The sequence below is a fragment of the Mandrillus leucophaeus genome, unplaced genomic scaffold (genome assembly GCF_000951045.1).
Source record: "Mandrillus leucophaeus isolate KB7577 unplaced genomic scaffold, Mleu.le_1.0 Scaffold175, whole genome shotgun sequence".
In the NCBI taxonomy this organism is placed as follows: Eukaryota; Metazoa; Chordata; class Mammalia; order Primates; family Cercopithecidae; genus Mandrillus; species Mandrillus leucophaeus.
In genome coordinates, this window is record NW_012101754.1 from 5,000,166 (window position 1) to 5,025,239 (window position 25,074).

General features: G+C 36.0%; 1 protein-coding gene across 1 annotated transcript in view; it reads left to right on the plus strand.

The window, feature by feature from the left end:
- DAOA (D-amino acid oxidase activator) overlaps positions 1 to 25,074 on the plus strand; it is a gene marked incomplete at its 5' end in the record, with an annotated part of 49,685 nt that overhangs the window by 8,266 nt on the left and 16,345 nt on the right. Inside the window, 2 exon segments of the mRNA XM_011977238.1 lie at positions 16,081 to 16,130; positions 16,133 to 16,239. Of these exon segments, the coding sequence (XP_011832628.1) occupies positions 16,081 to 16,130; positions 16,133 to 16,239 (157 nt within the window).

Below are 25,074 nucleotides of genomic sequence, written 5' to 3' on the forward strand. Positions count from 1 at the left end.
AACTTAAGAAAGCAACTTCTCTGGGCTTTTTAATATTAGATTATATTTCATGTTGAACTTTTCTCTAGCTCAGAAATCATTTGTCTATTACACAGCAACCATTTTAAAACTTTCTGTTTTTGAAAAAGTATCCACTGACTTCTTCATATTTTCTCATGCAGTAGTTTTTCTTGAATTTTGTTTTACATAAAAATTACTAGGAAAGTTTGTTGAATTTTCAGATTTCCAGGCCTCCCATCATCAGTAAATCTGGATCACCCTCAGAATACCCATCTTTGTCAAGCATCTTTGGTGATAATGCTGTGTGCCTCTTTAGAACTACGAGACTATTGAGAAGGAAATATGTGAAAAATAAGCTTGCCCATATACAACAATAACATGGGAAAGGAACAATGTAAATTTCACACTGCCTACGTGTGTGTGTGTGTGTGTGTGTGTGTGTGTAGGTGTTTTAAATATAAAACACTTAAAACCATTTCCTGGATTATTTTCAACTGTTAGACCTAGTAGTGAAGCTGTACCAAGCTACAATATCTGATGCTATCTATCTGTCTTTTGTCTCTTATGATAATTATTTAATTATCTATTCACTTGGGTAACGGGACTTTTTCCCCTAAATAATGCTGTTATTTTCTTTATGTTAGGCTTTACGAGTGTAAGCAAAATTGCATTTTTAAAACTTTTTTAGAATAGTATAAACATTAAGTTAAAATCAATAGAAAAATGTTATTTTTAAAATTGTTCTGAAAATAATTTTTAACCAGATAATTTAATGTCGACTTTCATGTTTTATCTGACGCTATTTAAATTTGTCATTTACCATATTCTTAAAGTCCTTTAGTTTGCCATGCAAAAAAAGTATAGCCAGGCAGCTAGAAAATGGAAAAGTCACTCACTGAAATTATATTTATAGGCATAGCAACAGAACTATTACAGAGTAATTCCACAGTGATTTTTAGTCATACTGATGAGCTATAATCTGTCTATAAAGTAGTAGAGGCTATAGTTTATTGGTGTGAAGCAAAGTTAAATTTAGATGTGGTCTGTAAGAAGTTATTTCTATTCATTTTCAATCTAGAGTTCCAATCAAAGCTGCCTAATCTTTGTACTACAGGAAAGCTACTTAAATAAGTTCTACCATCTCTAAAAGGAAGTGAAATTATTCAACTTCCCTATCAAACTTTCCTTTGGAACAAGGAATTAGGCAAGAATACATTGTAGGTATGATTGTGTGAAGTTTCATGCTAGACGCTTACCTGGCCAGAGAGTTAGACTGTACAACTCTGTAACAGATGGTCTAATTTAAACTATGTATATATTTTATTTTTCCATGTTGAGTATTTCTATGACATCCTATTTATCAGGTTATAAAATTTTCCATGACAACTTTTATTATTATAAATAATGAAATTATTTATTTATACTGAATGAATCTTTGATATATTGAGAATAATGCCAATGGGCCTATGATGTTTCCCAAGTCCTTCAATAAATATCTAAACCATATAATTGCAGGCATCACATAGGAAGACAGAAATTGTTTCAATTTGCTAAACATCTTTCAAAAGATTTTATTCAAAACACTGCTTATTACTAGAAAGTATGTCTCCGTGTGTGTGTGTGTGTGTGTGTGCGCGCGCGCGCGCGTGTGTGTATTTTAAGAACATGGTCATTTGTAATACATAGATGTCATCTTACTAACGGCAGTATTCTGCTTCTTCAAGATTATCTCAAGGCAAAGGGCAACAGATTAATCAATAAATGACAATGCTCTATCAACTTGAATTTTAAAATAAAATCAGATACTGCTACAAATTCATAATCAATTATTTCACAGTGAAATTAATCAGTTTAAGGGTTTGGGGGTTGACTGACTAAAGCCAGCAATCATGTGTATCTAAAACAAAATCTGACATGCATAACTTTACAATTATATGAAACAAATCAGCTGCAAGAAAATACTCCAGGATGGAAAAAGTTAAAATTGCAATTACTCTTTTCAAGTTGGAATTGAGAATTGGGGAAGAGAGGAAGTTGGAGAAAAGCCAGAGTCAAAATTTTGGTGAGAAATAAAGAATAGTTGAAGGAGTGTTTTCACAAGTGTCCTTAAGGCTTTGAAAATGTCATTCCTCTTCTGGAAATCTCATGACTTTTAAAAAGTAAAAGACAAACTTTATGATCACTCTGAAATTAAGCAGAAGATTGTATTTCCCTCTTTGAACACTCAGCTCATTTTTTTCTAGACATTCCAAGGTGATTCTAAATGGCACTTTGCACTGTCATTTTAAAAGAATTTCTCAGATATTTGCTGGGCACTTTATGGAAGGAGACACTGAGGTAACCATGTTAAGCTGCATACTCATAGAGAGATAAGAAAGCAGAAGTTAAGTCAGCCTTAGAAACCAGATCTCCAGACTCCTGGGCCTTCATTCTTAAGCCACACTCTCATTTAATATATCCACTGTGGCTTTTACCGTGACAAAAAACGTAATTGGATCCATGAATGCAGAGCTGTGGAGGGCACTATTAGCATTACACATTATCTTTCATCTCGGAATCTCACAAAGCTTTATTAAACTGTTCAAAAAGGAAGTGTTATTGTTCCCAGGTACCTCTCTCTCCCCAAAAGATAGCTCAAGTGGATTTATCAGGTGGCTAAATGCGCGTACTAAAGAGGTTAAATTTAACTCAGGAGAGGATCTTTCCCTTAGGAACACAGAAGCTATTGTAGTGTTGGTGCTAAAAAGGTTCTCTTGTCAGAGGAGTTACGTCTTATGAGATCCTCTAAGCACATTTACGAAAGGAGAGGAACTTGACCACAGAAACTGTGTTTGATACATTTGAGCAGCAAAGTAAATTTTCATTCCATGGCATGCTGTAATGGGGGAAGGTAAAAATATCTCAGATTGATCAACTCCACTAAATTATATTAATCAAAGGCTGTATTTATGAAGGTAAATTAAAGAAAAAATTAGCAATAATCTGAGTTATTTAGGGTGAAGAATATTACATTATGAATCTTTAAGGCAAATTGAAATCCAATCATTTCTTATTTAAAAAGTTTAATATATAAATACTCTCAGTTATATTTAAGACAGAAAGTAAGATGTTGGTAGTGTCTTTATTGGAATATCTATTTACAGAACTTAGGAGGAAAAATGTGTGTGTAATGGCTTCAATTATTCACTTTTGTGTGTTTTGCATAAAGAAAAACTAAGAACTGCACACTAAATTTTTATGAATGCACACACACACACACACACACACACATATATATACCCACCTTTTTAAATGGGTGATGATGATAGGGGAGGGGACTATTAAAATAACTCTAAATAATATTTATTGTAGTGTCTCATTCTCATACTAATTTATTAAAATTTTATGTCAATAATTCTCCACATTAATATATATTTTTTCAGGCTCTTTCAGAGACATTTTTACTCACGATTTGGAAAAATCAACAAGAGAAGAAAAAAGAAATTCTTATCTGAAACTTGAACTTATCAAAACTCACTTGTCTAGAAATTAGCCTGGGAATATCCAGGCACTGGAATTTCTCACTTTTTTTCCTTCTCCCTCTCAACTTCAGTACTGAGATGAGAAAGTCATTTCCAAATGTCTATGTTTTGAATTTTTAAATAGACCAAATTTAGAGTCATATAAAGATATAATAATTAGCTTTCTTAATAATTTTCACCCAGAGGTACTCTTACAGAGAATAAAAACAACAGCAGCAGCAAAGCCTTTTCCTCATTCACTTGTACCAAAAAACGAGAGTCTGTTAAAAAAAAAAAAAAAAAAATTACATATGAGGTACTACAAAATGGGAGGTCCACAGGCCTAACTCTCCCTCTGGGTGATTTATGATGTGGGTGTGAAACATGAAGTGGGTGTTTTAAAAAATAATAAAAAGAATCCTTCCTTTATCTCATTCTAAATCTGATGAATGGCTATAAATAGGGCATGAAATTTGGGGCCAGCCACAGTTCCAATTATTCCTAATTTCCTTATACTCAACGCATATGATTGAGTTAGAGTACCTGGTGAGTACTCCAGCTCAAAACGTTTGAGTCTCAGCATGATTCCAGTCCCTGCCTTAGTTTCTCCAGGTTCCCATTGATTGGTGTCCAGCACAGTTCCCTCACCCCCTATACAGCCCCCGTATTCCCAACTCACCACCCGCCAGGGGCTCCTGTCAGCACCCAGAAACGTTTTCATAGCCCTCTACTGCTTACAGTTACCTCTGTAAACTGTTCTGAGGACTCCTCAGCAACATTCTGATGAAATTCGTTAGTAGCCACAGGCTAGTGGAAGAACATCATCACTCTTTTATTTTCTCCTGTCTGCCTCCTGTAGTTCTCCCTATAACCTGGTGGCTTACATCTTTCAATCAGGCTCATTTTGTATAAAGCAGGCCTTTATGTCAGAAGCTGAGACCTCCAACAGATGGAACTGAAAACCATCCTGCTACCAGACCTCGGATCCGGAAGGTCAGTCTTGGTGCTTGTTTTTCCCAGAGTCACTGAGGCTCTTCAAGGCTGTGACACCTTACTTTTGGTGCAGTCTATCAAATAGAATTTCTACTCTCCCTAAATTATATTTCCTCCAGTGCAGATTAATTAGTGATTTACTTCTGGGTTACATACCTAAAATATATTGGTTATAAAAATAATCCTATGCAAATGCCAGTCACATAAAAATGAACTGAATGTAAAAATTAGAAACTCACCAGGCACAGGGGCTCATGCTTGTAATCCCACACTTTGGAAGGCCAAAGTAGGAGGATTGCTTGCGCCCAGGAGTTCAAAACCAACCAGGGAAACCTAGACCCCATCTCTACAAAGAATTTAAAAATTAGCCAGGCATGTTGGCGCACGCCTGTAGTCCCAGCTACTTGGAAAGCTGAGGAGGGAGGATCCTTTGAACACGGAAGGGATTCTTCAGTGAGCCAAGATCACAGCGCTGCACTCCAGCCTGAGTGACAGAGACAGTCCCAAGTTCCTGTCTCAAACAAACAACCTATAAACTAAAACATTTAAAAAATTTACTTATGACAGAAAAACATGATTTGTGAGATAGGTATCTATCAGGTATCTACCAAAGCAATTTTAATTCCTAAAAATAGGCACATAGTTTTTTAAATAATAGAATATCATGAGAGTCATTTCCAAAAGGCATGATTCTGTGTCTTGAACATTAATTCTTTTGCTTGTAAAATTTCATTAAAAATTTATTTAACTTGTTATGTTTAAGACTTTGCCTCAAGCCAAAATAGAATCTATCATTTAAAATATTTTTCAAAAGATCTCTACTGTGTAGTATTATTTAACAGTCTGTAATGATAGTTAATACTATGAAATATATTTGGTTTCTTGGTCATTTGTGACCATCCAGTTAGGCAATTATTTTCAGCCAAAGCAGCCCATAAGAAATTTTAAGCTGAGTTTTCTTAGAACAACATCTAACAATATAGCTGCACTTCAATGAAAAAGGATTGTTTCTTACACAAATGTACGTTATACAGATGTACTTTTCTAAAAAACCTTTTCTTCGGATTCACCAGGAAGATTACTGTGTGTTTCTTTAATTAGAGGATTTCTGCAATTGTGTGGTTTACTGGTCTGTACAGGAGCTTCCCTTAGTACATGTTCAATAATCAGTTGGTATTGAGGAGTGCTGAAACCTGTGCTAATTTCCCAACTGAACAGAGCAGATGCATACTCACCCATTTGTACTTTTACAAACTAGGACCATAGCAACTTTTCTCAGGGGCTCCTATAAAATTCCAAAGAGAAAGGGCACTCTGTTCTTTTCTGTTCAAGAATAGACTTGATCACACGTTTTGGGGCATGGGGTTTAAAGGAATATAGGAAAAGGGAGTCTCCAGTTGCCTACATTTAGAGACTAGACCCTTCTCTGCACTTTCCATGGAAGGATAGTGTGAAAGATATTTTAAACCAATTGATTTATCTTGCTTTATTTCTGAGCAACTTGACTCCAGCTATATTGCAATGAAAAAGAATTTTAAAATGGCAGAAACTCTGATTTGTCCTGTGCCCCTTCTTCTAAATTCCAGGAGTCTATGTCCCTTGACAGTAGGACTTTGCTTTGCTATTTCGTTATGCCAAACACCAATACCAATGCCTGGCATATAACAGATGCTCACCTATTTGTTGGCTGAAAAAAATGGGTGACCTTCAATTTTTAGTCAAACTCACCCACTCTTGTCTCCTCATTTGCATTGTTTTTTGTCTCACAGATTGATTATCTCATTAATTCATGTATTTGTTGATTCATCCATTCATTCAACAACTATTCACTGGGCACTAACATATACTTCTGATTTGTTCAGAGTTCTCAGAATTCAGTGGTGCACAGGACCACTTATCTTCATCTCTTTACCTTCGCTGTAAATTTCTCCTCACCTTTTAGAACACAGCCCCCATCTTACCATTCGAGGTTGCTTCCCAAAACAAGTACATAGCTTTGTTTCTGTTGGTATTGTTTCTTGGTTTTTTAAAGGGTTTTTGCCAATCACAATTAAAAAAAAAAAAATAGGAAAGGCCGAAAGAGCAACAAACACTACAGAAGTGTAAGAATGCTAGAAGGTCCTATCAGTATTGTCTGTGATCTATAATTCCTGACACCTTTATTGAAATTCTTTAGGACTTTATATTGGCTTCTTAGGGCTGACATAATACACTATTGCAAACTGAGTGGTTTAAACCAGTTTCAGTCAATTTATCGTCTCACAGTTCTGGAGGGTAGAAGTCTGAAATTAACACACAGGCTGGTTCCCACTGGATGAAGAATCTGCACCGTGCTTCTCTCCGACCTCCTAGTGGTGTCCAGCAATGCACCACCTTCCTTGGCTGGCAGACACATCAGTCAGTCTCTGCCTCTGTCTTCACATGATCACCATTCCCTGTGGCTCTGCTCCTCTTCCTAGAAAGACATCAGCAATATTGGACGTAGAGCCCACTCTACTCTAGTATTACCTCATTTTATTTAAGTACATCTACAATGACCCTATTTCCAAATAAGGGCACATTCTGGGGTTCTGGAAATGACATAACTTTTGAGGGGACACCATTTAAACCAGTAGAGACTACTTTTGTGAATTTTAAGAAACTCATAGGAAGAGTTTACTTCGTCCTATTTTTCTCTGATGTCCTCTTTAGCAGAAGCCTTTATAAAATCCTTTATCTATAAGTACCCCTGAAAATAAAGTAGGTCAGAATAATAGGTCATTTTTCAATGACAAAATATTTTATAACACATAGTATTTATCATTTTAGCACATAACAATTTTCAGCAAGTAACATCTTATAAATTGAAATAGATTAAAATTGCCTGTCATTAAAATTTCATTTCTTTTTCTTCTAAATAAAAATGGATGATTTTAGTCTTTTGGAGGCTGTCATTTTCTAAATCAGTATTTGAATAATGGTAGATTGTGGTAGTGAAATGAGCTATGTAAAGTAGCAGATACAGTGTTTTACCTTTTCTGGCTTGTGTAGTACATGGAATTTTACATGTGTTTTTGGTTCCTAAGAGTCGTTGAGGAAGGAGGGGAATGTCAATGGTAGACATTTACCACTTGGTTTTGGTTTGCTGACACCTGTATTAGGGTTCTCCAGAGAGATGGAACCAATAGGATAGATATAGATGACAGATACATGGATGGATGGATAGATAGATAGATAGATAGATAGATAGATAGATAGATAGATAGATAGATAAAGAGAGCATTTGTTAGGAGAATTGGCTCATTTGATTACAGAGCCTGAAAAGCCTCTGGACAAGGCATCTGCAAGCTGGAGATCCTGGCATGTGATGGTGTGGCCCTGGAAGCCAACCATGTAACTCTCAGACCAAGATCCAAGGAGTAAGAACTCGGCTATGGGAAGTGCGGTGCTAGTACACTAGTCCTAGAGTCCAAAAAGTAGAGTTCTGCTGTCCAAGAGCAGGGAATGAAGAGTAAGTTCCAGCCCTAAGAAGGAGAAACACACACATTCTTTTCTCTATCTTATTGATCCATCTGGGCCATCAGCTGATAAGATGGCTCTGCCCACGGCGAGGAGGGATCTTCCTCAGTCAGTCCGCTGACGCAGATGCCGAAGTCTTTTGGAAACATCCTCACAGAAACACCAAAAAATCATGCTTTACCAGTTCTTTAGGTATTTCCATAATCCAGTCCATTTGACATCTACAATTATCACAGCACCTAAACCAGCCTCCTCTTTGAGCAAGATCTCCACATGTTAACCTAGTAATGTGAATCTCCATTTCAAACAATACTCTTCTTAGTATTGAACTCCTTGGAAACCTTTCTTTACAGGAGGTAAAGGTACATATTAATAGGGCCATTGTGTTTTTTCATTTTGCTTTATAATAGCAATAGTCTTGGGCACACTTTATTCAAAACCCAGTGTCAGGACCGGTGAAAATAGTTGAACTAAAGTATTTCATTTGTTCCTCCCAAGAAGTCTGGTGAACATGCCATTGTCATTCTACTTTAAAGAAGATTTGGGGTCTTAACTTGGTTCTGTTGGTTGTTAACAGTACCACAAGTGAGTGGAGGAGCGCGGATTTGAATTCAAACCCCTATAACTCCAGGGACTTTTGTCTAAACTCAAACACATACTGTCTGTCCCACTCTCTGAAGTGGCTATTTCATATATGTTTTTATTCATTAAAACTGTGATCCTCCTGTCCAAGCCCTTGTATCTTGGCAGACATCCTTTCCTCCAAGATCAAAGAGAAAATAAAATCCATAAAAAACAGACTCCCTTAATATCCCACCCTTAGGATCCAGCGTTTAGCTCCATCTGCTCTTATCTTTCCTATGAGGAAAACTCATCCCTCTACCAAACCTCTGGATATCATCCTTTTCTGTGGCAGTGGAAACAAACTATTGATTCAAATTTCATCTCTCCCTTGTATCCTTCTCATCGGTATTTAAATGTGTTCTAGGCTCTAACATCTTAGTAACAAGAATCCTTTACCCTTCGGCTGACAATCTCTCTACTCTCCTCTCTTCCTTTAGAAGACAAACCTTTAATGCTTTTAATACTTGCTGTATTAGTCTGTTCTCATACTGCTAAAAAAGATATATCTGAGACTGGGTAATTTATAAAGGAAAGATGTTTAATTGACTCACATTTCCACATGGCTGGGAAGGCCTTACAATCACGGCAGAAGACGAAGGAAGAGCAAAGGGCAGCGGTCAAGAGAGAGAGCTTGTGCAGAAAAATTCCCCTTTATAAAACCATCTGATCTCATGAGACTTATTCACAGTCAGAGGAACAGCACAGGAAAGACCCGACCCCATGATTCAATTACCTTCCACTGGGTCCCTCCCATGACACATGGGGATTGTGGAAACTACAATTCAAGATGAGATTTGGGTAGGGACACAGCCAAACCATATTACTTGCTACCTCTATTTCATCGTTTCTCAATCAATGTACTTTCCTTTGTCTCATGCCTTATTTAACTAAATTCTTTTTCATTAGTCCATAATGTTACTTCATTAGTCCATAATGTTACTTACTCCTATAGTCCCAGCTACTCTGGAGGCTGAGGCAGGAGAATGGCGGGAACCCGGGAGTCGGAGCTGGCAGTGAGCCGAGATCGCGCCACTGCACTCCAGCCTGGGGGACAGAGTGAGACTCTGTCTCACAAAAAAAAAAAAAAAAAAAAAAGTGTGTAGTACTATCTCATTATGCTTTCATTTGCATTTTCTTAATCACTAATAATATTGAGCATCTTTTCATATGCATATTCTCTACCCATATATTTTTTTCAGTGGTCTGCTAAAGCTTTTGTTCATTTCTTATTGGGTTTTTTTCTATTATTGAGTATTGAGGTTTCTTTATACTTTCAGGATACAAATCTTACATTAGATATATCCTTTGTAAATATTTTATTGTGTGCCACGGAGAACTGTCTTTTAATTCTCTTAACAATGACTTTTAAAGAGCAGAAGCTCTTTTTCATTTGTTTGTTATTTTTTGTTGTTGCGATTGTTTAATTTTGATGAAGTCCAATTTATCACATTTATTCTTGCATGGATCAGGTTTTTTTCTGTGGCACCTAATACATCTTTACTTAACGCTAATCCATGCAGATGGTCTCATATGTTTTCTTCCATGAGTTTTACAGTTTAAGACTTCACACTAACGTCTATAACCCAACTTGAGTTAAATTTTAAATGTGGATCAAATAACTGTTGTGTAATGACTACCCAGATGTTCCAGCATCATTTGTGGAAAATAAGATATTGCTATTCTCCCTACAAGTTTTCTTTGCCCCTTGGCCAAAATCAGTTGTCCATATATTATAGGTCTATTTGTTTTTTTCACTCTCTATTTTATCCTATTGATTTATTTGTGTATCTTAATGCTAATACCTGTCTTAAAATTATACTTATTCCCAGTTTTGTTCTTTTAGAAAAGTGTTACAGCTATAATAATTCTTTTGCATTTACACAGGAATTTTAAATTCAGCTTGCCAATTTCTACAGTGTAGTTTGCTGGGATTACATGGAAGCTATAGATGAATTTGGGGACAACTGACATCTTAAGAATACTGTCTTCCAACCCATTAAAAATGTATCTTTCTGCATTTATTTATTTAGGTAATCATCAATTTTTCCTTAGTGTTTTCTATTTTTAACTGTGTGAAACTTTCACAAATTTTGTCAGATTTATCTGGAAGTATTTTGTTTTTGTTTTTGTTTTTTTTTTTTGCTATTGTAAGTACCATTTTTAAAATTTCAATTTCATATTGTTCTTCGTTCTTGTATCACATGATTTTAATGTTATATATTAAATTTGAATTTTGAAACCTCACTAAAATCATACATTAGCTCTTACACCTTTCTGTATGTTTCATAGTTATTTATACAGTTTATGATATTGTCTACAGATAAAACCAGCTTATTTCTTCTTATCCAATTTGGATGCCTTTTATTTATTCCTGCTTTATTACTATGAAAGAAAATGTCACTATCAAGTTAACTAGAAATATTGAAAGCAGACAATCTTGCCTTTTACCTGAACTTAGGTAATCCGCGGCAATGATTGGGCTCAATGTATTTGCTTATTTTTCTGTCCGTGGTTGCCTGATGTTTTTTGTCTTTAAAACCATCATTTCAAATGTTCTGTCTGTTTCTTGATGGTTTGTTTTTTTCTTATGGCAGAGTTAGGCTGGTCCTTTTTGTTCATATACGTCTGAAATAGTCCACATTGTCCTTTAAAATGTTTAATGTTGATGTCAGGATTTCTTCTATTCTGACTAAACATTATCTGGCTGAGGAAAGTTATCTACTTGCATAGCTTTGATTATAATTTGAATAGAAATGACTCCCACACTTATGTCTCTAACTCAAAGCTCTCATTTGAATTCTAAAGGCATTTTTAACCACCAAATCTACAGTTCCACATAAAAATTTCACAGACAGATCAAACTTGGCATGTCAAAAAATGAACCCATGCTCAACCCACCACTTACTTGGTCCGTTGGATTTTGTATCTCAACAAATGGCATCATCATCTGGAAGAAACCTGGAAGTCAGCCACGACTCCGCTTCCATCCCTAAACTCAGACTTCATCATGAAGTCCTGTTGAGTCTACCACCATAAATATATTTTAAAACCTTTACATGGTTTCTTTCCACTACCCCTCATCTCACTTCCTTTCAAAAATCCCCTGTTTGGGGTTAAACTATATCCCCAAGAAAGATATATTGCAGTCCTAATCCGTAATACCTACGAATATGACCTTATTTAGAAATAGGATATTTGCAGATGCAATCAGTTAAAATGAGGTCATTAGAGTGGGCTGTATTCCATTATGACTGGGGTCCTTGTTGGAAGAGGAGAAGAGTACAGAGGCAGACACACACGGAGAAGAGGAGGTGAGGACATACAGGAAGAGCGCCATGATGATGGAGTGATATGGCCAACAAGCAAGGAGCTCCATGGATTGCCAGCAACACCGGAAGCTAAGAAAAGGACATTGAACAGATTTTCCCCTAAAGCATTTAGAGAGAGCATGTCCTGCTGAAACCTCCATCCCAAACTGGGAGAGAATAGATTTCTGTTATTTTGAGCCACTCCGTTCACGTACTCTGTTGTAGCAGCCTAGGAAACAAATCCACTCCCATTTCCATCACCTGATCTCAACAAGAGCCACTTAAGCTCCTGTGTGCCACCAGGTATTGTGCTTAGCCCCTTTACATGCTACCCCAGGCAGGAGTCAGAGTGGTCTTGTAAAAAAGCAAATTGGAAGGTGTCATTGCCCTTCTTCAAACTTTTAGTGGCTCCTTATTATTTTAAGGATGCTGTCCAGGATCTAAAACATGGTCTAAACGGACCTCAGTAATCTGCTCTCCATCCTTTTCTTCATATGCGCTCACTCACTGGAGTGTTTTCTCACTTCATCAAAGTATTCTAGTCTCCCTTGCTCCCTAGTTGTCCCGCACCCTGTTCCCTCTCCTTGGAATACTTTTTCCCCCAAACCCTCCTGCTTCATTTGGTTAACGTCTGTATATTCTTCAGATGACACTGCCTCAGAGAAACCTCTCCAGAATATCTGATAACAAAATTGCATGTCTATTTCTGGGCAGCTCTCTCACCCCGTTGACCTATATAGTGTCATATGTGCACCATACAGTGAGCTTATTTGCTTGATTTGTATAACGAATAAGACGTAGTACAAAATATTCTTTGGATGCAGTATTCATGAATGCTCTCAGTTTCCAGATCTCAGTATCTACTATTTTCTTTCCTTTTTTTTTTTTTTTTTGAGGAGTTTCGCTCTTGTCACCCTGGCTGGAGTGCAATGGTGCGATCTCGGCTCACTGCAACCTCTGCCTCTCAGGTTCAAGCAATTCTCCTGCCTCAGCCTCCCGAGTAGCTAGGATTACAGGCACCCACAACCAAGCCTGGATAATTTTGGTATTTTTAGTAAAGACGGGGTTTCACCATGTTGGCCCAGTTGGTCTCGAACTCCTGACTTCCAGTGATCTGCCCACTTCGGCCTCCCATAATGCTGGGATTACAGGCATGAGTCATGGTACCTGGCCTCAGTATCGACTATTTTCATACAGCTTCTAATTCTTCATTCTCTCCCCTCTCCATTACAGATCTACATTTCCAAACAATTCCATGGGTAACCTTAATCATCCAAACCCTAAAACCTCAGAGTATTGGATTACGGTGGTCAGGAATTAGGGTAAGAGGAGAATGGAGGAAAAGGAGAGAGAACAGAGAACCCATGAAAGCCAGAAGAGGGTAGGGAATAACATAATTTTGCCAGCTGATTTTGAAAATACCTGGAGTCTCACATATATGCAATTATTGCTCAATTATTTTGCACATGAACCAAATCAGTAAATGGACTGGCTTCTGCTCTTCATCCATTCCTCACGGTGCACTCCTCTCCTTCCCCAGACTTTTGCTATTGTTCTATACTAAGGCCATGTTCTTTTTTTTAAAAAAGTGATCTAATTCATATAATAATATTCTGATGGTGGAGCAGGAAATGATGTGATTTATCCTGTATCTTTATCAGAGCATCTGAGTTCTGTGTTCTGTAAGAGACGGGACTGGCAAAAACTTTTAACATTCACTGCCTTTGGAATTTACATTTTAGAAACCATTTCCTCTCCCTGATACCTTTTCCCTTTGTTCCTACAAAATATACCTAAATGTGTTAAGGCAGAAACTCTAAAATTATTACAGGAGAAAGAAAAAAAAAACAGTTTGTAAGAAAATAATCAAATGCTAGAGGAAATAAAGTAAATAATCATTATTTGAAGTGAAAACTAGAAAATTAATTAACCAATTTTGAAAATATACTATATACTATTTTAAAATAAAAGTCTTACATAAAATAGTGAATTCCAAATACCTTCTTTTGTTTGGGCTAAACATAAAATATTTATAGAAAATTGATCATCAAAGTCCTGTTTCTATAATTGCCTGACATTTATTTCAACATTTCGGATACAGCAAATGGAGTGACCAATGTCAACAGGCAACATTTAAAAAGCCATTTCTTTGAGATTTAGAATACTTTTGCCATCCCTGGGGACATGCTTTGAATCTGGCAGGAACATTAGCTGATCATGCTGCTTCAATCTGACAGCTTCAGATTTTTAACAGGGGAAAAAGGCAGAACTAATGGATGTGAATAAGCTTAAAAGCACGGGAACTTATCAATCACTGTAAACAGCTGTATTTTGGGAAGCTAACAGAGGTACTTCTAAAAACATAAAAAGTCAATAGATATATTTCTGGCAACTAATAATTTCAATCTGGTCTTCTTCATTTGTCCCTCCTCCAACCCCCAATCTGCCTACCTTCTGTTTTGTTTTGTTTTTTTTTTAAAGTATAATATTCTTGTCAGCATTGATTAACATGAAAACATTCTCCTCACATGCACCATTCTGCTTTCCAGAAGGAAATAACACAGTATCTAATTTTATGAAAAGATAACTCAAAAGATGAATGAAACAAATCAAATTATTAACGTGATTATAATCGTTTTCATCCTGTTCTGATTTTTATAATAGAGGACGTGTACACACAATGCTATTTATAATTGGCACATTATTGGGTAATGACTATAACTATTTATCTTTTTGTTCAACCTCAGGCACATAACATCTTACGTATATATTTCAAAGAGCTTGAAAACACAATTATCTGTTTTGCTTTACAATTATTTCAAAATATTCCACTATTGTATTCCTCCACAGAGGCCTCTAACCCTTTATTTTCCAGAACAGATTCGCTTTTGAAGAGATTACCAGTGTGACAATATTTCAAGAAGCACAATAAAACCCTGTTTCCTCCACTGCAAAAGTGAAAATTTAATTTTATCCTCTAGCCTTCTAAAGGATTAGGTGAGGATCAGGCCAAGTCATTAGACATTAGAATCCTATGAAGAAAATGTCCTCAGTATGGAGCCCTTAAGGATACAAACTTGTTTCAAATACTGTGATGGTAATTTCTCACACTGAGAAGGTACTTTTCAATCAACATGACTTGACTGTTTGGGGTAGAACTTGAAAGGCATCAAGATTAATTTCTTTCTATGCACAAGGCACTACATCATTTGCTAAGGATAACAGGACATACAACACAGTCATGCTCTGATGAACTGACTATTCACCAGGAGAGACAAACAGTGTGAACACACCTATTGCATTACAGTGTGGTGGAGCCCGGATACTGTGGGTAGTACTCACAAGACGGTGTGATTAACTCTATTACTTAGTGTGTCCAGGAAATTTGTAGGTTGGAAGTAATATCTGAGCTGGGATTTTTAAATGCGTTATTTTCCTGGTAGAGAGAGTAACATTTGCATGTAAGATGGATGTCAAGTTTAATGTCAGTTTTAATAGCACGAGGTCTGAAGCCAGCTGCCTGAATTTGAATTCTGGCTCCAAAATTATTTAACTCTGTGACTCTGCAAAAGATACTTAACCCCAGTATTTCAGTTTCCTCATCTGAAAAATTAGGTTTAATAATTAAATTTACTCATTTCAAAGCCTTCTGTGTTCACATCAGGTTTGAATCAGGTCTGCTGGGCTTTTCTGTTAGATCATATTCCAGCAATTATTTTGCAGACAGAGTATTTTATCTGTATTTTTAAAATTTTTTCCCCTCAAAGACAAGTCAGATAGCTTTCCCCAATAAGTAAAGTCATATAAACCCATTTTTTAAAACTTTCTGAATAAGATAGACTTGTTTAATGTAAGCCTTACAAAATCTGTGGATAAACATCCTCAATTCTCAGGCACTCCCCACAATTCTTTATGCTTTTTCACAGTCCTTCTTTGAAACTATATTTAAATATATAGTTGTGGCAGATAGACCCTAAGGTGAGCCACATAATCTTGACTTCTTGGTGGTCACACCTTTGTATAACCCCTTTCTCTTGAATGTGGGCAGAAGCTGGGACTTCTAACCAATGGAACATGGGAAAGGTGATGAGACGTGACTCCGGTGATGAGGTTACATTATCCAAGACTTGGCCAACTGAGACCAGATCTCCTTACAGGCTTGAAGCAGTCATCAGCCATGTTGGAAAAGTGCTCATGGCAAGGAACTATGAGAGGCCTCTAAGGACTTCAGGCAGCATCTAGAATGAATGTGAACATACTACTACAACCAGCAAAAAGACCAGTCATGCAACCACAAGGAATTAACTTCTACCAAAGCTGAATGGGTTTGGAAGCAGACTCTTCCCAGCCAATCCTTCTGATGAAAATATAGTCTGGCCAACATCTTCACTGGACTCTGATGGACTCTATGCCTGGAACCCAGCTGATAAGACATGGTAATACGTTTTATAAAATTACATTTTTATGAGGATTTGTTACACAGTGACAGAAAATAATACCACAGGTAATCAAAATCCTCTCGTTTGGTAATATTTCATCACTAAATTATTATTGGAAGTTACACATACTGCTTTGGGAGCTATCATAATCAGTGAAACAATGGAAATTCAAAAGTCCTGTGAAGTTTTTTGGTTAGTGAATTTATGAGGGAAAATATTCAAGTATATTAATTTATCTCAAATAGTAATGACGTCTCCCCTTGCCATTGTTATGGATTTATGGATTTATGTATCTGATACATGTAACATTACATTTTCAATCAATACTACTGATGGACCCTTCCCTACTTTTATAATTTCTAACTATAGTTTTAGGGAGAATACTATTAATTGAAGTATTACTTTTATTTTTTCTATAAATTCTTTGAGAAATATGTATTTCTTATGTCCTTTCTAAGGTTATTAACAAAAAGAAAATAATATTTCTGAATTATAATCCACTTTCCTTCAAAAAATAGTAACTCAGTGTCTAATAAGGTATAGCAAAAAAGTTAAAAGGACTCATAAGTTTACTTAAAAATACCTACTCTGAAGCAAAACTGACTTTCTATTAAAAATAAAACAAGTTTTCTCATTATTGTTTTGTTTCCTTGTTTTTAGGTGATAGGATTGTATTTGCAACTCTCTGGTCAGTAAGTGATAAAATGCCATTTCCATGCACCCACCTGGCCTGTGTAACTGGGAGAACCTCTCTTTTAATTAAATGTGCTTCAAGTTTTAACAACTGACTTGTGTTAGTGATATGATTAATCTGCCTGTGACTGTCAAACAACACAGATGATTTGCATATCTCACCTCAGCAAAGATAGATGCCTCATCTTGGGATGAAATACAGTTAATTCTTCTAGAAAAAAACAAATAGAAAGAAAAGAATGAAATGTTCTGTAGATATGAAATGAAGTCTTCTGCCTTAATGGAATTGTATCATTATAGATAGCTTACTTAGTACTGAGAATGTAATGTTACAAATGAGGCCATTTATTTTTACTCTGATGTATCTGAGACTCAAGTTAAATAAGTTACTTGGATTTCATTTAACCTGATAGGAATACATTCACATGCTGATAGCTCGAAATCAGCACGTTAGAGACCATGGTCAAATGTTGAGTCTTTAGAAGTGACTTCCTGTGATCAAGTTCCAGTTCTATCTCTTACTTTCTCATTGTGTAATCTTGGCCAACTGTCATAATCTCTCTTAGCTTTATAGAGTCTAAGGTGGTGTTTAAACGAAACAAAATATTCACAGTGCTTAACACAAAGCCCTCCACATATAAACCCTCCGAACATATTCATTATCATTAGTTTACATAGAACTCTCTCCTATGCAAATTAAAGCAGATTCACTACAATGTCTTTCTTCCTCATATTTGTTTTTCAAATAATTAACCAAGAAAATACATTTTACAAGTTTGGACCATCAGTTTTTTTTTTTTTTTTTTTTTTTTTTTTTTTTTTAGTTTTTGTTTGCTTGTTTATTCTGTTGTTGTTAAGCAGCTTAGAAAAAGCAAATATTCAATATGTTGGTATATTCTTAGGAAACCTTTAGGTTGATCTATGATTCCATATAAGGTTTAAGTCAACAAATTCACTTTTAACTTACAGTTATCCCCCATGAAAGGAAAATATGAAATATGGATACAAGGATAATAGGCTAAATGTCCAGGAATGAAATGGAGTACTGAACTCCAGATTCTCTGTCAATGCTAGAGGAATCGGAGAGCAGTTTCATGAGCTTTAGCAGAAGAGACGTTCACATACCATACTTGGTTATCTTTGCATGAGATTTTGCAGTAATAGAGTAAATTTCTGAGATGGTTCTTTATAATTCCTTAAGATAATTTCTATTCATTCTCTTAGGAGTTTTTGTTTTCTGAAACTGGAACATTAATGGCCGATACTGGGTTTCTGAATAAAAAATACTTTTTATCAGAAATATGATTATATATGTAAAAAATAAACTGGTAGTTTTTTTGTGTGCATTAGCAATGGTGGAATCATAATATTGGACACACAAATATATCAATACTTAAGAGTTATTCAACATATCTTAAGTTTAAAATTATTCTATGCGGTCAGAGTCTATCTACCAGCTGTATGCAATATCGATATGCATATGCACAGTTTGTACAGTTAGAATGTATATATTATACTCAGACATGTATATTATACTTAAATATACTATATATGTACTAGTAAACAAATATGTAAATCCATACAGTCCAAAGATACAGAAAGAACATAACATACATACAGAGTCTTACCTATGTTGGAAGTGTTACTGGAGCACAGATTAATTCACACACAAAAATAACACTACCTTTTAGATAAAGCATAAAGTTGCCATTAAATCAAAACATAATATTATTTGTCATATAAAATGGTTATAAGGAGAGGTCATTCTTTCTATAATAAATATGAGGTAAGCTAATAACAGAAATAATAAATGTGAGTTCAGTCTAATGTGACAACTTCTGGATTTTTAGTAAACTTTAAGTATTGACATTGTGTAGTCTTTTAGGGAACAAAATAATATCCTTAAAACTTTAAATCTTGTGATACTGCTTCTCAATTGCTTCTGTAAGTTTAAAATATTTGGGGAAAGGAACTATAACCATATCTGTTCTTTTTATTTCTGAAGTTAATTTTATTAGCTAATATCTCTCCACTCTTAAAATTAAATAAAAATATACAGAATTGATTTATACCAAAACTTTTGTATTTAGACTGAACACATTTAGAGTAAGAGAGTGTGAATCGCTTTATAATTCTGTATGACTACTCCAAAAAAAAAGACACCCAAAATACAAGAATAGGCTGGGCACCGTGGCTTGTGCCTATAATCTCAGCACTTTGGGAGGCAGAGGAGGGTGGATCACTTGAGGTCAGGAGTTCAAGACCAGCCTGGTCAACATGGTGAAAACCTGTCTCTACTAAAAATATAAAAAATTAGCCTGGTGTGGTGTCACATGCCTGTAATCTGAGCTACTGGGGAGGCTGAGGCAGCAGAATCGCTCGAACCCAGCAGGTGGAGGGTTTCAGTAAGCCAAGACCATGCCACTGTACTTCGGCCTGGGCAACAAAGCTAGATCCTCTCTCTCTCTCTCCCCCCCTGTGTGTGTGTGTATATATACACACACACACACACACACACATATATTCATATATATGTATATATATTGTACATATATATCATATACATACATATCATATACATATATGTATATGATATATATGCACATATATATTCATATATATGTATATATATGAATAATTTAATGAGTGGATTACTTTCAAAGTGAGAGTTAAGAAAGGTAATTGAAGTAAACTAATGTCGCTACATGTAATGCTTTTGCATGTAGATCCAGTTTCCATATAATCAGCATTATTAGGCAATAGATGACATATCAAAGTGCTTTTCAAGATTTGTTGAAAAAGAAATTGTAACTATAAAGATTTCATCCTCAAGATATGTATTCCTTATGTTTCTTATATTCTTCATGTAAAATTTTCAAACAAGTCCTCAGGCTCAAATATATGACACTTTTTATATTTAGTAATGTATAAATTTAGCAGTAAGAGTATATTAATATCATTATTCTTTATATACATGGATATAATATAATCTAAATGACAAGACCAAGCACATTTTGAAGATAAGCTAATATACTCAAAAATGTTATTCATAAAACTATTACATCTATCTATTTTAGATTTCACTCCAGGAATACAATTCCCTGTTGTCTGTTATTTCTAGGTATACACTAATTTTTATTGTAAGTCATTTATATACATAGATAAATTATATAAATAGGCATAAAAATAAATGGTTATATACAATCTTTCTTTTTTTCCTCACTTCTTCTTAATGTATATGTTAGTTTTCTCTTTAGGTATATATTTTATAAATGCTGGCTCCTACCTTATTTTAAGGAAGTATAATGTGTTAGTCACAGATGTAAGGAGAAAGGATAAAGAAAAACTATCAGTATGTAACAAACCTGCACATTGTGCACGTGTACCCTAGAACTTAAAGTATAATGAAAAAAAAAAAAGATCAAAGGATTGTTATGTAGGAAATTACAGTCATTTTCTGTTGCTGGATTTTGGTATAACTACTAAACTTTTCTAAATCAAACTTTACTTAGTTATTTAATCAAGATAGTAAAATTATTTATCTCATGAATCAGTAAATGAGTTAAAACCTGAAAAATATTTTGGCGCAGCTTAGTCAATAGAAAAACTCAATAAATGTTAGAGGCTGTGGCAGGATTGCTATATGCTATATATTAGGAGTTAAGAGGCACGGTGCTTAATAGATTGGATATGCTACTTTGCATTGTGCTTAGAAGGTTGACTTGTCCTGTGCAAAAATTTATATAAATATAAACCAGGTGTCTCACACTTATTCAGCCTTCAGGGGTGGGTCATGCTTCCCTTTAATGCCTAAATACCGATAGCCCATGTCCCTTTGTGTATTATGGCAGAAAATCTAGACTTTTATGGGGTTTCTCTCCTTGAGTATTTCTGAGAATCCCTATAAAATGCTAATATGTCCCACAACTTTTTCATAGTTGCTGCTTGACCTTCAGTGAGCCAACTGATTCCAGAAGCCTGTAGCACTTTTCCACACTCAAACTTTGTGGGGTTTTTTGTTCTGACTTTTTTTGAGCACATGCTGTCCCTTCTCACGGCACAGCACCACTGCTAGGCTGCATCCAGCCTTGGCCCTTACCTCCCCAAATTCAGCTAAAATCAGACTTTCACTATGCATGCCCTTAATAAAAGCTTGCAGGGCACAGAATAGAAATTCATGCAGAAAGCTTTGTATTTATGAAGTTTTCAGTGAATAATGCTGCTTTATACATAACCAGGAAACCCAAAGGCTTGCAACAACAGCCATTCCCTGCTCATGACACAGCTGGGAAGCTTTTGGAGCACTCTGGGTATGCTGGGATGGGCTGGGTGTGGCTCTAGGCTATGGCTTAGGTCTAGGTCAGCTGCATGCATCTTCTCATTTGGGGACCTGTGGTGGCATGAAGAATGTTGCTCTGACAAATGGCAGAGGCACAGGAGGCCAATCCAAATCACACACGTTTACTTAGAGACTCTGCTCATATTATGTCTGCAAAATGTCTGCTGACTGATGCAAGTCAATGGCCAAGACCAGAGCCAATGGCCAAGGAAAATGTGCAATTGACATAAATTCCTGGAGGCTCTGCAAGGTCACATGACAAAGAGGAGAAGTGTCAGTCATCCTGTTACAGGAGGAAGTAAAGAGGAGCATAGTAAGCTGGTCATCAGGTAGGACTGCTCATAAACTTCATAAGCTAAGCATTCTCCAAAGCAGTTTCAGTAATGGTCATTTCCCCACTGCCTGCAGTTTGATTGCATTTTACAAGAGCCAGAATCCTGGTGAAGTGCCTTTGACAGATTTCTTACCAGAAAGAGATGTGTAGTGCTCAGAGAAGGGGAGAAGGCTAAATGGTTTCCTAAAAGAAATAGTCTGCCAAGATAGAATTCTACTAACAATAAGGAGAATATTTCATAATATTTAACAAATTATAAGACATGTTTTAGTCCCAATTATCTCAAACTGCCATGTTCCTGGAGGAAAAAAAAAGGACCTTTCCCTCCCTCCCTCCCTCCCTTCCTTCCTTCCTTCCCGTTCTGTATAATCAAATAACCCATTTTGTTTTTTTCCCTCTGAACCAAAGTCACAGTGAATTCCCAATCATGTATTCAAGCTGCCTCTATGGAAAAACGTAGTATTTCCACAGGTGTGAAGTGGCAGTCTTTGTTTACTTCCAGTCCTCAATATATCCAAATATCGGGAGATCTAGTCTCAGCCAAGGCTCTCCAATGCAAATACTAGAGCTGCAAAAGTGTTTGCCTAATCTAAGAAACCTCAGAGGTAATTAGACAGATAGAATCTAGGAATGGTAGGTGAGAACCTAATGATACATGTATGATAACTGCAGAAATTTTCCACTGGTAACTGGAAAGATTTTTTCTGGATTTCTTAAGAAATTAGTCCATCCTTAGTCCAGTTACTCCAATGGACAGGCTACCTGCACAGAAACATTTAATGGAGCCATGGGTGAAAGAATGAAGAAAGACCGCATTAGAATGGACAATTCTGCAAAGATTAGGAGAGGCTGGTGAAAGATGAGATGGATGGTACTTCAAGTAAAACCTTAAGACGAGTTTATGTCATAAAAACATGTTTGCAAGTCCCTGGTTATGATCTTGGCAGGTTGAGTTTGTCGGATATGCCAACTTGCATTAACCGAGGGTTTATCGCTCTTTACACTCTCAGTGATACCTCAACTACCTGAGATAGTCATGACGGGAGAGTTTGACAGCAACACACTGAGTCTGAAGTCCAATTTTCGGTAAAACACAATGAAATATATACTAAAAGATGCTCAACCCAGGCCAGGAAATTTAACAAATACACAAAATTGTAATAAATTAAAGACATTTTATTTACATTTTGCTAAATAGTTAGGAGTAGAAAGATTTGTGTTTATGCATATAGACACTGGGGACAAAGTCAGGGGTGAAAACAGCAATGATTAAGATTTTTAAAAATCAAGGTCTAAGAATTAAAAGTAACATACAAGTGAAACACTTTGTACAAATGTGATTATTATTAAAATGATTTTTAGTAAAGATTAAATTGTGTTAAGAAGAAAAGTACATTGCTCACGCAGTTATATTTTTTCCTACTCATAGCAAAAAAAAAAAAAAAAAATGAAAGTAGAAGAGTGAGTCCTGATGTCATTCAGTATCAGTCAACTCAGTAAACTCCAAGCTAGTTTTGCCAGAATCTGACACACTTACAGGGAAATAAGAAAATCATAGTTTTTGGACCCAAAGCACAGGAAGTGACACAAGACGTGTTCTTAAAACCTCCTGCATGTGTGGTTCAGATCTACCTAAGACTCAGTTCTGGAGGAAGCTAGCTGGGTAGAAAAGGCGGAGACTCTGTAGGAGGCACGGATGGTCTCTGAAGGATTCTGCATATGACACTCAGAAAGAGAAACAGTAAAAGAAATCACATATCATTTATTTCACAAAGGCGGCACAGGTCAAAGTCAGAGAAAGGTACAGTTGAATTGAGGGAAAATCATGTTCTGAGTAAGCAAGAAAAAGTGAGAATGCGCAGTGAGGAAAATCCAAGAGCTCCTGCGTAGGGGAAAAAAAAATCCATTTTGTTCTACTGTCTCCAAAGACATCGTCTTCAAAACTAATGTTCACTTGTATAAGAGGCCAGATGTTCTTTGACTATATTAGTGGGACACTCTAATGGCTGATGAGAGAAACAGGTACACGGCTGAGTCCAAGTTGAAGAAATGCGTGGTTTCTTGGGAAACCTCCGTGGAAGGGGCTGCTCAGTGGAGCCAAGCCAATAACAAGGTAATCTGGTGAAAATCAACAGTTAGTTGTGCCTGACCTCGTGAAAAAATAAAACTGCATAAAACAACAAAAAGGCATAAAACAGAAATTTGAAAACACAGAAGTAAAGAGGTTGTTCTCCCGTTAATTTTCAAGGGGATAAGTAAAGTGTATTTCTGGATAACAGAATCCAAACTTTTCCAGTCGCCTGCAGAGAATGTGGTACATTCCTCTCCTTACAGAGGCAGTGCCAGCCCAGCTGTGTGCAATCTGACGCTTGCACAGCGATGAACATGCAACTTGCATCAGACAGGACCGGTGAGAGCTTTCACTTGTGTGCAAGAGCGGTCTTCTCCAAACTGTGGCACTGTACTTTAAATTACTATCTCCCTTGTTTGTCAAAATATCCATGTTCGACAAATGTGTTCTTTGGTCATTTTCACTTCTTGCTCCACACTCTTGCTTTTATGGTTGTGTACTCTCTCTCTCTCTGAAGTTTTTAATTAGGTTGGTGCAAAAGTAATTAGTTGGTGCAAAAGTAATTAGTTGGTGCAATAACTTTTACACCAACCTAATAGTTTCTTAAGTGGACTTGTCAAGATGTTTTCTGTATCTTTTTCCCCATTTCTCCACAATTTCACATTAAAGTTGGTCTCAAATAATCCTCCTTTTTGTAATCATGTTGTTTTTTTCTCTCCTACTCTAGCTAATATTCCTGAGAGAATATCAGTTTTCACAGTTGATCACCCGTTGACTGTGGGCTGAAGGGCCCCTGCATTGTCCATTGTGATATCCCACGGCAAATTTTAAAAGTGACAATTTTATTCAAAACCAGGAGAATAATCTTTGTTTTATTTGTATGAAAATATGATAAATGTAGGTGATGCTGTACTTCAGAAACTCTTCATGTTTTTTTTTTTTTTCATTTGTTTTTCCCATAGATGGGATGTGATAGCACATCTCTCTGCATGGTGATTCATTTCTTATCTTTAAATTCCATATGACAGAAAATATTCTTGTTATAGATCAGCTAGGGCCGGGGACATTCTCAAGTGTGACATTTAGTGCCCACAGTGTGTGGGCACACTTAACAGTTCTTTCCCAAAATTTCATACAGTTTCTTATAATCGTATTAAACATGCTTTCTCATATAAATGTCTAAATTAAAATGAATCTACAATCAAACTTAATTACGAAGAAGAGAATTAGTATGTAGGATCACTATTTGAAATTAGAAATGTAGTGGATATATAT